Source organism: Lolium perenne, chromosome 6 (assembly GCF_019359855.2).
Source record: "Lolium perenne isolate Kyuss_39 chromosome 6, Kyuss_2.0, whole genome shotgun sequence".
Classification (NCBI taxonomy): Eukaryota; Viridiplantae; Streptophyta; class Magnoliopsida; order Poales; family Poaceae; genus Lolium; species Lolium perenne.
Window position 1 is genome coordinate 13,329,374 of NC_067249.2, and position 14,753 is coordinate 13,344,126.

General features: G+C 48.9%; 1 protein-coding gene across 1 annotated transcript; it reads right to left on the reverse strand.

Moving 5' to 3' along the window:
* Positions 1 to 5,059: 5,059 nt before the first annotated feature.
* On the reverse strand, positions 5,060 to 8,075 carry LOC127308836 (uncharacterized). The gene is made up of 2 exons (XM_051339737.2): positions 6,753 to 8,075; positions 5,060 to 5,494 (listed from the first exon to the last, which is right to left on the reverse strand). The coding sequence occupies exons 1-2, from the start codon at positions 7,966 to 7,968 to the stop codon at positions 5,427 to 5,429; spliced, it is 1,284 nt and encodes a 427-aa protein (XP_051195697.1). The 5' UTR covers positions 7,969 to 8,075; the 3' UTR covers positions 5,060 to 5,426.
* Between the last annotated feature and the right edge of the window lie 6,678 nt (positions 8,076 to 14,753).

The following is a 14,753-nucleotide window of genomic DNA, read 5'->3' on the forward strand; positions in this document are numbered from 1 at the left end:
ATAATCTTCTGACATGTCTGTCTTGTCCTCTACTCTCACGATGTTTCTTTTTCCTGAAAGAACTATGTGCCGCTTTGGCTCATTGTATGATGTGTCCTCTTGCCTTTCTTTTCTTTTTTTCGGTTTGCTAAACATGTCCTTCACATAAAAAACCTGAGCCACTTCACTGGCTTGGACGAATGGTTCGGTGTCGTACCCTAGATTCTTGAAATCCACTGTAGTCATTCCGTACTGCTGGTCTACCTGTACCCCGTCTTTCAGGTTGAACCATTTACACCGGAACAAAGGGACCTTGAAATGAGGTCCATAGTCAAGTTCCCATATCTCCTCTATGTACCCATAATATGTGACCTTGTTCCCATTGCCATCTTCTGCATCAAAGCGGACAACACTGTTTTGGTTGGTGCTCTTTTTGTCTTGGGCGAAAGTGTAAAATGTGTTCCCATTAATCTCGTACCCTTGAAAAGTCGATATAGTAGAAGATGGTTGCTTGGCCAACAAGTACAGCTGCTCGTCATCGGTGACATTCATGAGACGTGTTTGCAACCAACCGCCGAAAGTCTTCATGTGTTCTCCATCAATCCAATCTTCACGTTGCTCCGGGTATTTAGAGCGTAAGATATCCTTGTGTTCCTCTTTGTACGGAGCCACCAAGATGGAATTATGTAGAACTGTGTATTGTGCTTGAATGAAAGAATGTCCGTCCATACACGTTTCTTTCTTTCCTAGCGTGCCTTTTCCACGCAGTCTCCCCTCATAGCGCGATTTAGGAACACCGATCGGCTTAAGGTCAGGAATAAAGTCAACACAAAACTCAATGAACTCCTCTGTTCCATAGCCCTTGGAGATGCTTCCTTCTGGCCTAGCACGGTTATGAACGTACTTCTTTAAGACTTCCATGAATCTCTCAAAGGGGAACATGTTGTGTAGAAATACAGGACCGAGAACGCCAATCTCTTCGACCAGGTGAACTAGGAGAAGTGTCATAATATTGAAGAAGGATGGTGGGAACACCAACTCGAAGCTGACTAGACATTGGACCACATCCTTCTGTAAATTTTGTAGAGTAAGTGGATTGATCACCTTCTGAGAAATTGCATTGAGGAACGCACATAGCTTCACAATGGGTACTCAAAAAATTTCTGGCAGAAGCCCCCTCAATGCAACCGGAAGTAATTGTGTCATAATCACGTGGCAGTCATGAGACTTTAGGTTTTGAAACTTTTTCTCTGACATGTTTATTATTCCCTTTATATTCGACGAGAAGCCAGACGGGACCTTGATGCTACTCAGGACTTCAAAAAAGATCTCCTTCTCCTCTTTCGTAAGAGCGTAGCTGGCAGGACCTTGATACTTCTCTGGATTCAGGTTGTTTCCTTCGTGGATACTTTGCTGGTCCTGTCGTGCATCCGGTGTATCTTTTGTCTTCTCATACACGCCCAAGAAGTTTAGCAGGTTCACGCAAAGATTTTTCGTCACGTGCATCACGTCGATTGCAGAGTGAACCTCTAAGAATTTTCAGTAGGGTAGCTCCCAAAATATCGACTTCTTCTTCCACATGGGTACGTGTCCGTCAACATCATGCGGAACAGATTGTCCGCCGGGACCCTTTCCAAAGATCACTTTTAAATCCTTTACCATATCATATATAACTTCCCCAGTAGGGCGGGTAGGCTTCGTTCGGTTATCTGCCTCACCTCCGAAATGCTTTCCTCTCTTTCTTACGTGATGTTGTTTTGGAAGAAATCGACGATGCCCCAGGTACACATTCTTGTTTCCCAAATATATAGTGTCAGTCTCACCTAAACAGTGTGTGCATGCATTGTATCCCTTGTTTGACTGCGCTGAAATGTTACTAAGAGCAGGCCAATCATTGATGGTTACAAACAATAACGCCCGTAGGTTTAAATCCTTTTGTTCGTGCTCATCCCACACAGGTAGACCTTCGTCACGCCACAACTGTAAAAGTTCTTCAACCAATGGCCTCAGGTACACATCAATGTCGTTGCCGGGTTGCCTCGGGCCCTGGATGAGCACTGACATCATAATGAACTTCCGCTTCATGCACAACCAAGGAGGAAGGTTATAGATACATAGAGTCACTGGCCAGGTGCTATGACTGGAGCTCTGCTCACCGAAAGGATTAAAGCCATCTGTACTTAGACCAAATCTTAAGTTCCTTGCGTCATCTGAAAATGACTTGAACTCTCTGTCGATTTTTCTCCACTGCGACCCGTCAGCGGGGTGTCTCAGCATCACATCTTTCTTACGGTCCTCTTTGTGTCATCTCAACAACTTGGCATGCTCTTTGTTTTGGAACAAACGTTTCAACCGTGATATTATAGGAGCATACCACAACACATTCGCAGGAACCCTCTTCCTGGGGTTGGACTCGCCCTCAACATCGACAGGGTCATCTTGCCTGATCTTATACCTCAATGCACTACATATCGGGCATGCATTCAAATTCCCGTACTCCCCGCGGTAGAGGATGCAGTCATTGATGCATGCATGTATCTTTTGCACCTCTAATCCTAGAGGGCAGACAACCTTCTTTGCTTCGTACGTACTAGAGGGCAATACGTTCTCCCCTGGAAGCATCTTCTTTATTATTTTCAGCAACTTTTCAAACCCCTTGTCAGAAGTACCATTCTCTTCCTTCCATTGCAGCAATTCCAGCGTGGTACCCAGCTTTTTCTGGCCATCTTTGCAATATGGGTACAACAGTGTCTTGTGATCCTCTAACATTTTCTCCAACTTCAACCTCTCGTTTTCACTTCTGCAACTTATATTCGCATCAAGAATGGCCCGATCCAAATCATCATTGGGGTCATAAAAAATCGACTCATCAAAAATGGGCTCTTCTTCACCTTCGTCTTCCCCCATTCTACTATCACTGTCTTCAGTGAACATAGGATAGTTGTCACTATCCTCTTCTTCTTCGTTGTCTTCCAATATAACCCCTCTTTCTCCGCGCTTGGTCCAACAATTATAGCTTGGCATGAAACCGTTCTGCAGCAGGTGGACGTGAATGGTCTTTGAGGTAGAGTAATCCATCGTATTCTTACAGGAACTACATGGATAATAGATGAAACCATTCGACTGCATGTTTGCCTCAGCCACGTTCAGAAAATAATGCATGCCATTAATGAAGTCGGGATGGCACCGGTCACCGTACATCCATTGTCGACTCATCTGCATTTTATATGTATATCAAAAATCATTAATTACACAACATCGTGGATATATGAGTGAACAACTTAATTAATATTCAAGTTCATCACATAAAACTAAGTTTTTTTTATAAAAAAGAAGAGGCTCACCGAGGTTGTACGGAGCCGGCTAGGGGACGGCGCTGGTGATCGACGGCGGTGAGGACGGGGATGATACTAATTAAAACCTACAAAATATACCATAATTTCAGCTCAAATTAATTATAAAAAAAAGTAAAATCCCTAACTTAGGCATTTCATCGAACACCTTGCTAGCACTAGAAAAATAGTACGAGTTAAAACTACCAAAGAAATGAGCTAAATTAGGAACGCCGGAAGAAAGGATTATATTGCTAACCCTTGGATAGATGTATGCCTTTAATCTTGTTAAAATGGTGGAGAAAAAATAGAGATTTGTTGGAGTGTGAGAGGTGGAGAAAAATTTAGAGTGTGAGAGGAAGAAGAGAAAAATGAGAGCCAGGGGGCAGGGACGAGGCGGGCGATGTGATATAGCTGGGCACCCTTTGGTACCGGTTCGTGTTACGAACCGGTACCAAAGGTCCAGCCCTGGCCCCACACGCGTCTGAAGTGCGGGCCGAAGACCTTTCGTACCGGTTCCTAACACGAAACGGTACGAAAGCTCGTAAACGAACCGGTACTGATGCTCCTCGCCCGTCTGAGCGCTCGAACCGGTACAAATGGCACCTTTAATACCGGTTCGTAAGGGAACCGGTATTCAAGTCTAAAACGGTTGCCCCTTTTTCCACTAGTGCACGGGGCGGGCGGGGAGGAAGGAGAAGTCGGCAGCGAGGGCGGCGGCTCTTGCTGCCAGTGCGGAGGGGTAAGGAGGGACGGCGGGGTAGAAGGTCTGTTCCCGTTGTGGAAGCCGAGGAGAGGCGGGGCGTGGAGCTTGCGGAAGCGCCGGACAAAGGACCGTGCGGCGGCGACTCGGCGAAAGGAGGCGCAGGTGGCGGAGGCACGGAGGAGGTCGGCTGGGGTGGGCAGCCGGACGAAGATCTCCACCAGGAGGTCGTTCGGGACCGGCAGCGAGGCCATTTTCTTGCCTATTGACGACATGGAGGAGAACCGGGCTGGTCGCGCGCGCTCTCTTTCTGTTTGTGTTGAGTTGACAACTTGTGTACGCGCCGGTGCTCCAGGCCAGGACCGTGTCTCATTCTAGCTCATCCATCCCTGCACCGGCGCATAGACTTGATAAATAAGTACGTGCCCACTTGCACGTTCTAAGGATGATGATGAGGCAGGTTGCACATTGCCTCGTCATCATCCTGCTTAATTCTTCGCCTCCGAGTCCGACCGTAAACTCAAACAAGTGCCCACCGGCCGGCCAGAGACCAGGCACTTTGTTGTATATCTTCCAGTATTTACTCCAAAGGCTACTTGCTAAGTCCTCCAAAACAAAAGTTCTCGAATATACTTGCAACCCCCTAACTCCCTAAGATTGTATTTTGGCTTAATTGTAAAATATGGTCCCAGTACAAGTATAAGTAGGAGTGTAGGACAATACCTCTTGCTCAAATCTTTAACAAACAGATTGGCACACGGCAAACCGCTGAACAGAACAAATAAGTGATTGACTTCAGTGCGCAGACATACATACATGTGCCTCCAGGCCAACGATGAGACAGATTTCTTTTGTTAGAGTAACAGGATCATCACCCAGTTCCATATGCAAAAACAAAAACCAAGAGGCGCTGCTCTTTCTTCAGGTTTAAGCTTAGCTCGGGAACTTGCAGCATACTGACTCCCAAAGAAAATGTCATGGCATTAGGTTGCTTCCGCAAGTAGCACAGTGTAACAGAACACCACATTTTTAATAGCCTTCAACATTAATTCCAAATACCCAACTAGCTCCATTCCACACACTTAATTGTGGCAATAGCAGTTACGACAACATCAAACTTACTCTGACCTCTTACAGGGTCTTAATTTTTTTAACCTAATGATCCCGAGGAAAGTAAACACCATAATACTCGCTGACTTAAGACAAACTAGCGCACCAATCGCTGTCGGATCAAGGCACACAACATGAACACTCCAGGTTTCTACCCTTTGGGGTGACAATATTACAGACCAAAACGGAGGCGAAAGCGGACCAACTTAGTGGTCAATTGTCTGAGTTGCTTCACATTGCCGGCACCATCTCGAATCTTCAACGCACCTCTAGCATTTCTGCTAGCATTATGCTGACCATGGTCATTGTGTGCTTGAGCTTGCAGTGCACTCTTGTTCCAGTGTCTCCTTCTCGGCCCCTTTCTCGACACCTGCCCAATATCTCAAAAGTTAAGCATATTCAAATGGTGGATATCCAAAATCTTGTGAGCAAAGCCAAACAAAAGCGTATTCACAAGTAAATTGCTTACGGAAAAAGCAAGACAGGAAAAACTGAAATGTATCCGTTGGTACAATACTGATCACAGCAAAAGTTTGACATATGTAACAGCAGTGCATCACACACTCGCTTTTATGCGTTTATCGCTGTCATGGCAATGGAAGTACAAATAGATAACCCAACAAAGGCATGCAAACATAGATAAATGAATCCTTACAAAAACTTAAGCCCCAAAAATATTGGTAGCTCTATCCCACAGAAATTAGCTATTACTATAATATAACAAATTTCAAACCTCGGTCAACAAAGGACGGAAATACTAAGGAATCCCACTAGCAGCACTCAACATACTATGTGTGTCCTCTGCCTTCCTACAAAAATGATTGATTGCATCCGGCATGTGTTTTGGAGGACTGAGAATCTGAGACAGAGGTGAGTCAGAGGACTGTCTACATAACATGAGTGCAATGCATGCCTGTAATTTTTCTCCATCACAAATATAACATTTTCCAAGCACAAGCTAGCAAAATCTTCTTGCTATATGAAAAACATGTGTATTTAGCACAAAAAAAGGATGGTTCCTTCAGAAACTAATGAAGCTCGTTATTTCAGTTTTGCTTATATCAATATCATATACACGAGATGAAATAGTGCAGCTCAGCCTCTTAGCCGCAAACATACCAGTTTATGCAGATTTATTCCAAACAAAAATCATAAGATAAATGTCTAGGTGTAAAGGTTATCAAATAATACTTTTCCTTCTTATATCTATCAAAAGAAAAGCATATACAAGATAGTCTAGAATGATTGTTTCGAAAGTCAGACAATCCAAAGGTGAAAACAATTTTAATCTTGTAATCTTCATTAACTTGACAATTAAAGAATTCTCCAAAATAATTGTAACGAGATGTGTTCATTACAAATCCACAACACCTCAAGAATGATTAGCATCTCGTGTAAGATCATTTTTTTTCTTTTACTTATCCAATTATTACCCTTAAATGGAAATTAGAACAGAAGCAAATATATCACTGCTATGTTGCTGAGCTTGGTTAGCTTTGCCTCAAGCACATAGAAGGTAACAATTACCAACCCACATAAGCAAGAATTACCGATCACAGTAATGAACTATAAATCACCATACCAAACAAGAATGGAAGTAGATAACTGGGATGCAGTATGAAGTTTACCACTTGCTACTGTCGGTGACGACAACAATGATGGTGGAAAGTTGCTATAGGCACGGGGCCAAAGCAACTGACACTCTGAAGTACCCACCGACACCGTCTCAAGCTGGAGCGTCTTGACGTCCAACAAGAAAAGGTCTCCTTCATGCTCTAGGAACAAGTGTCCCCCCATTGAACCAGCAAAATGGTACCCATAAGTCTCATAATCTATGGAGATTGTCTCCTCCAACTGCCACTGGCCGGAGCTCCCAACATTGTTTCGCCTAATGATATAAGTGAGGTCAGATCCAAATGGTAGAACAAACATCCCAAGCCTGCCTTCCCCTGCCTCGACAATGGCTATATTCGCATCACCGTCACATTTGGCTTCGGGTGGGGCATCGGTGGTGTAGAACTCCATCCTTCTAGTATCAAGCACCAACAACTTTTGTCTGCAATCTGTTACCCAATAGAAGCATCCATAGGCGTATTGGGAACGGGAGAGGCCGTCAAATGCATTGATCCAGCTATGTGACGGACCAGCTTGCCATTGTCCGGTGGTGGAAGAGAAGACGAGGGCTACCAGTTTATCTCCGAGCCGTGCCATCCAGATCACCTTGAAGGCTGTTTCTTCAGCAGCCTCCTCATCACCGCCACCGCCGTCCCCGTGATGGAGGAGGAATGTGTGCCATTTGCCCGCTGAAGCGAATACGCCGTCAGGGATTGTGGGAAGCAGAAGATATTGCCGGTGCAAGGGGTCGCACACCACCATCTCCTTCAACTTAAAGGCGGTGCCCGGGATTCGCAAGTAGCTCCTGTAGAGGAGTACGCGGCCGTCGCGGATGTCCAGGATGAACCACTCGCAGGCGGGGGCAGGGAGGAAGGAGAAGGAGAAGTCAGCGGCGAGGGCGACGGCGCTGGCTGCCGACGCGGAGGGGTAAGGCGGGGTGGCGCGGTGGAATTCTCCCTTTATTTCGACGAAGCCGAGGAGGGGCGGGGCATGGAGCTTGCGGTACTGCCGGAGGAAGGAGCGGTCGGTGATGTGGCGGCGGAAGGAGACGCAGGCGGCGGAGGCGCGGGCGAGGTCGGCCGGGTCGGGAAGGCGAAGGAAGATGTCCGGCAGGAGCTCTTGGGGGATCGGCAGCGATGCCATTTCCTGGGGGCGATGCAGCAGCGGAGGAGACTGGCGGACGGCCAGGTCCACCAGGATCTCGCGCTCGTCGGCCGTGGCGCCGGCCATCCCGCCGCCGCCGGTCGGTGGTGAGAAGGTACAGACGTACAGTGCAGAAACCCTAGGAATGTTTGGAACGAGTGAGGTATTGGGGGAAGGGCACGACTTGTATGAGATCTGGGCATCCCGTGCGATCGAAAGATCTTGTATTTTGGACCAGCGGATGTGAAACTTATGGTACAGATCGGATTTTCTGGAGTTGGTGGGACACTTCTGCAAATAGGACCCCGTTATCCTCTTTATTGCAGTTTCTAGTTCTGTACCACTCATTCCCATCACGTTGAAGTTGAACCTGGTTCCCAAATGGGCGAAGCCGCATCTAAGAAAAAATGGATAAGCCAACTCCACGGCGGCGGCTCCAGATCCAGCCCGCCTCCATCTGGTGACGACGTGTATTGAGGGAGATGGCGATGATCCTTCCCTCGCCCCTTCTCTCTTGTGGCAAAGGAGAACGATGGTGCCTACAGCTCGTCAAGCCAATATCGAACGCCGCCGACAGAATACTTGATGGAGGCGAAATGAATTGGGACTCCAAGGCCCGTGTTTCTATGCCCAGATCCTCTTCCTTGTGCAGGAAGATCCACATCCTGACCCGCATGGCCGCGAGATAGCCTTTTTAGGTACTGTACTTCCCGTACTTCTGTCTCAGACTGGTAGTATTTTTCTATGGCAATATGAGTACTGAACGAGGTCGGACTGTAGGGCATGGAATCAGAATACAATGGACAATATGGTGTTATTTGCAAAACTAACCACCAACTCCGAAAATCCAATCGGTACCACAAGTTTCACATCCAGTGGCCTAGAATCTTAGATCCTTTGATCGCACAGTATGTCCAGATCCCATACAAGTTGCCCCCGGGAAGAAGGGAGCGCTTCTGCAGAAAGCGATTTTGGCTCGTCAATGATACATCTTACAATCATGCGTGTTTTGGAGATTTGAAAATGTAGTACTCATATTAACACTTATTTTTATTTTTGTGAAGTTTAGAATATAAAGTATTTAAAATTGATATTTTGCACATTTGTGGGATACATCATTAACTATATATGAATTTATTTTCAGAGTTTTTCAAAATCAAAATATGACATTTGATTTTTTTTTAAACGAAATCACTTGTGCACGTGTGCCCAAATCTCCGTCCTAATTGGAATTTGGACATTGTAAACTTACACCAAACTCGGAGGTGCCCAAGGCACAAGAATCACACCAGGTAAAAATCCAATCATATCGTTTCTTACTGTTGTGGGTATACTTTATGGGTATATCAACGGCATGACCAAGATCCGGTAAGACCGGGTGGCCCACAGACGGTGATGGTGGCATGTGGTCCATCGGACGGCTCAGTTGCTGTAGATCAAGATGGATGAAGCCCAACCCAGGACACAAAAGCCGGATCTCAACCGACCTACGAAGATAGTTGGATCCGTGAAGGCCCATGAAGTATCCGGATCCAGTACGACGTATAAGGGAAGGTGGATCCTTGACGTGCACGGCAATGTAATATTCCGTTGTAAGGCATCTTGTATTCCGGCTAGGACTCTCCATATAATCCTACATCCGTGCGTCTTTATAAGCCGGATCCTGGGAGCCCTACAGGCACAACCACAACTCATTGTAACAACGCGAAAGCGCCCAGATAATTCCAGACAAGCAGCAGTAGGCTCTATCATCGTGCAGGTGTTCCGAAGCTGGGTAACTCCGTACCACCGTCCCGAGGACTCTCTGCCCAATGACCCCTACTTCTTATCCCCCTCGTGAGGATCCCTCCTCCGAGGTACCGTCGAATAGGCAACGACAGTTGGCGTCCACCGTGGGGGCAGCGGCGTCTGGAGGCCGGAACCGGGAGGGTTCCGCCATGGGAAGCTACGACGAATCCATCGCTGTGGGGCGTGTTCTTTACGCCGGAAACTTTCCGATCGACCCTTAGGACGAGTGCTGGATTCCGACTAAGACCAACCCCGTCAAGCTCTCCATCGTCCCAATCGGCGGCATTCACATCTTCATCAGCGAGACCGTCGATTCCGACGGAAACGCCCTGGTAAGTCACGATGACGCGACCGCCGCTGAGCAGGACGCAGTCGCGAAGATCCGATCTGAGATGCAGGAGCTTCCTAAGGAAGATTCTGCCTTAGATCTGGAAATTTCAAACCCCACCCAATCCGCCCCTGAGCAGGAAATTACGGTGGAAGACCAATGCAGATCCGCCTGGGTCTCCCAGGTGTTAGAGAAGCAAAGGTGTCACTTCGTTCACTTCCTCGCACATACCGCAGGAACCGCCTCTCTTCCGTAGAGTGCTGGACCCATGCAGGTTGAGGCAACCGGAGAGAAGTGACGCCCCGGATCAGCCAGAGGCTGTCGGAAACGGCGAAGCCCCGGATCAGCAAGGGGACGCCGGAGACAAAGAAGAATCAATCCTTGGTAACTTAAGCCCAATTTCTGGCGATGCTTCGACTATGGATACAGAGGAGTACAACCGCACCATGAAAGAGTTAGAGGATGAGGAAAAAGCTGAGGCAGAATCCGCCCCTCCTAAAGAGGTCTTCGCGACCATAACTGGGCTGGAGCAAGGAACTGAGAAAGAAACAACTCCCTCCGACCCCATGGAAGTTGGCCCGTCTGATTTCGAGACTCCGCAACGGGTGCGATATCGCACCGTGCAGGATTCCGGAGAAGGACGCATCCTTGGAAACGAGGAAAATCTGTCCGCAGAAGAGCTCGTCGAGCAAGCAGGCATAGGTGCTATCGCACACTCGGAAATCCTCAACAAGCCAATAACTCCGGACGACGCCGCAGATCCGGAAGCCCTAGAAGCTACAAGGATGGAGATGTTGGGTACTGCCAGGATGATTGCTAACACCGCAATGGCAATGTTGGAGGAAAGATGAGAGGCGGAAGAGGTGATGCAGAACTTCCTCAAAAGAGAACGTGAAGCCGCAGAATGCCTGGCAGAAGTAGATAGGATCCGCCGGGAAGCCATTGGCCCCCGGAAGATTAACTTTGCAACCCCCACCGATCAGCTGCCACTCACAACTCCAAAGGATAACATGAAGAAGGCTGCAGAGCTCTTGGCCAAAAAAGATGAAGAAATCGACATCAACCACCTCCGTACACTCGTTGCTTCAGCAATGAAGCAGAAGAGTAAGGCAGACACTTCGCGCAGGTTGGAATCCAACCCGGATTTGTGTGTATCCACCGCGCAGAAAGATGCCACCCGGAAGGCAGCATCGTGATGATGAATCGCACACCGGATCCACGGAGCGTAGAAGGAGAACCAGAGAACATCCAAATCTGATCCCCGTACCCTCGAAGACACCTCCGTCAGATCCGAAGAAGGGAAAGCACCCGATGTACACTGGCAGAGACAAATACCGGAACCCGTCGCCTCCGCCCTGGATCCCGCGTCCTCCTCCGCCACCTCGCCGCCGAAGTCCGGCCGGAAACACCAAACCCCATTGACCTCAGATGAACCGGAACACGGAGCACACGCCGGAGCCGGAACGAAGAACGCGAGCCGGATCCCCGCAGAAGCCGGAACGACGGAGGCGAACGCCATCACGGAGAAGGTAGCCACCGAAGCCGGAGTCAGCAGCAAGAAGGGCGCGGAGAATCGGAGGGCAGAAGCAGAAGGTCCCACCGGCCCCCTCGCCGATCTCCCTCCCCACCACCTAGTGGAGGAGGCGGAGGCGGAGGCCGGAGATCTCGCTCTCGTTCAAACCCCCCCCCCCCCCCCCCCCCGCAACGGCCCGCGTGACGCAAGGGAACGTCTCAACGAATACAAATCCGAATACATTGGCCCAAAATGCTTTGGCGGGATGATCCGGGAGGATCCAGCGCAAGAGGCTTGAACCTTAAGCTACCCGGAAATCTGAAGCACTACGATGGCAGTGAAAGGCCCGATACCTAGATCGAAGACTACTTCAATGCAGTCAGCTTCGCCGGAGGGAACCCGAAAATAGCCTGTCGCATGCTCCAGTTGTACCTTATTGGTCCAGCCAGTACCTGGCTCAGCGACCTCCCGGAGAACTCCATCTTCTGCTGGTTCGACCTGAAGATCACCTTCGAGAAGCACTTCAGAGGCACCTACAAGAGACCTGCCACAACAAGCGACCTGTAGGCATGTATTCAGAAGAAGGGTGAAACCTCAAAGAATTTTTCTCACTCGATGGTTAGCAACCAGGAACGAGTGTGAGAACGTCGACAATCGCACAGCTATGCACGCTTTCATAGGAGGTCTGCAGAGGGGAGGACTGCTCCGGCACAAGCTCACTTGCCTGATCAACGAGAACAATCTAAACTTGGACGACATGATCGGCATAGCAAGTACTCACACCGCCGCTGACGACGACGCAGGTGGAGAACTTTCAGCTACAGCTATACCCCTGCACCAACAAAAGCAGAACCGTGATAACGGCAGCACTAACAACAACAATAAGCGGAAAAATCCCCCCGACAACCAGAGGAGCGGCGGATCCGACATGGTTGCCATGACGTTCCAACACGGAGGTCCAGGAGGTGGAAGAGGCCGCGGCCGTGGTGGTGGAGCCAGTAGGGGCCAACAACATGCTGACGAGGTCACCGTTACAGGAACCCGCGCTCCCCAAACCTATGAGGAGTACAAAGATATGCCATGTTTAGCCCATATTGATTCGGCTACTGGCAAGTCCTCCCACACCAACTGCAACTGCAAGTGGGTCAATGACCTTAAAACTGACCCGGAAGAAGGATACAAGCGCGCCCGGAAGCACCGCCCTCGCGGCAAAGGAGGCGAGGGCAAGAACAAGGAAAAGGACGAGGACAGTTCCGAGGCGATGGATGAGGATGACGCTTCGCCGGATCCCAAAGAGGCTTCCGCAGCTAATAAATCCAACCCCTTCGTAAAAAAGAGTGCTGGCGCATACCACACCTTCCTCGGAACCCCAACGGTCCGGGCCAAGAAATCGGCCCTCCGTCCTAAACGCCACAGTTCCGGCTGTGCCGCAGTACGTCAAGTGGTCGGAAAAACCCTGCACATTTAACAGGATGGATGACCCGACCATCATCCCAAGAGAGTGCTACGCCTTGGTTGTGAGTCCCCTCATCGACGAGTATGACTTCTCCAAATGCCTTATGGATGGTGGAGCTAGCCTAAACATCATGTACCTGGAGACTCTGGAGAGGATGAACCTTACCAAGGAACAGCTCAAGCATAGCACCACTGAGTTTCATGGTGTGGTTTCGGGTAAAAAGGCGAACTCCCTCGGCAGCATCAAACTTCCCGTGGCCTTCGGCGATGTTAACAATTTCCGCGAAGAAATGATCACGTTTGAAGTTGTGCCTTTCAAGAGCTCCTACCACGTAATCTTCGGCATGCCCATCTACCACAAGTTTCACGCGAGGGCATGCTACATCTACAATAAGCTCAAGATTCCAGGTCCCAACGGCATGATCACCGTATCCGGAGACTACAAGAAAGCTAGAGACTGCGAGGAGGGCGAAGCCGCCTTCGCAGAATCCGTAATATCTGGACAGGAGCTGGAAGGCTACAGGGCCGCGGTGGATCCAAATGAGATGCATACCACCAAGAAGCAGATCTCCGAACAGAAGACCTCGTTCAAGGCCACGATAGACACCAAGAAGGTCGACCTCAAGGTAGGCGACAACTCCAAGCAGGTGTCTGTCGGAGCCGACATGGACCCCAAATAGGAAAGCGCGCTCATCGAGTTCCTCCGAGCTAATATAGATATCTTCGCATGGCAACCTTCTGACATGTCCGGAGTACCAAGGTAACTCGTCGAGAACTACCTCAACATAAATCCGGGTGAAAAACCGGTGAAGCAAACTATGCGACGCTTTGTAGACAAGAAGCGCCGCGCCATAGGGATGGAATCAGCAAAGTTACTAGAGGCAGGTTTTGTAGTAGAAGTTATCCATATTGATTGGGTCGCAAACCCCGTCCTTGTACCCAAAAAGAATTCTGAAATACTAAGAATGTGCATCGATTACTCTGGCTTGAATAAGCATTGTCCGAAGGATCCGTTCCCTTTGCCGCGCATTAACCAAGTCATTGATTCGACGGTAGAGGCGGAACTTTCTGTGTTTTCTTGACGCATATTCCAGGTATCACCAATCCGGATGAAGAAGTCTGACCAAAAGGCGATCTCCTTCATCACGCCCTTTGGCACTTACTGCTATGCCACCATGCCCTTTGGTTTGAAAAATGCAGGTGCCACCTACCGCACGATGCAACGGTGCCTGAAGGACCAAATTGGCCGGAATGTGCACGCCTACGTTGACGACATCGCGGTCATGACCCGGAAAGGATCCGACTTGATCAGCGACCTCACTGAAACCTTTGAGAATCTCTGACGGTACAAGATGATGTTGAATCCGTTGAAGTGCGTCTTTGGCATACCAGCCGGAAAACTTCTTGGATTCATTGTATCTCACAGAGGCATTGAAGTAAACCCGGAAAAAATCAAGGCTATCCTAAACATCAAAAGGCCAACTTGTCTCAAAGAAGTGCAACGATTAACTGGCTGTGTCGCCCCAATCAGTAGATTTGTTAGCCGTCTTGGCGAGAAGGCACTACCTTTATACAAGCTGCTGAAGAAAACAGACAAAGTTGTTTGGGACGACGCAGCAGATGCAGCACTTCAGGGGTTAAAAGATATACTTTCTTCCCCACCTATTTTGGTGGCCCCGACTGAGTCAGAACCTATGTTCCTCTACCTGGCAGCCTCCAACAAGGTCATCAGTCTCGTTGTCGTGGTGGAGCGAAAGGAAGAAGGCCACGAGTACGGAGTCCAGAGGC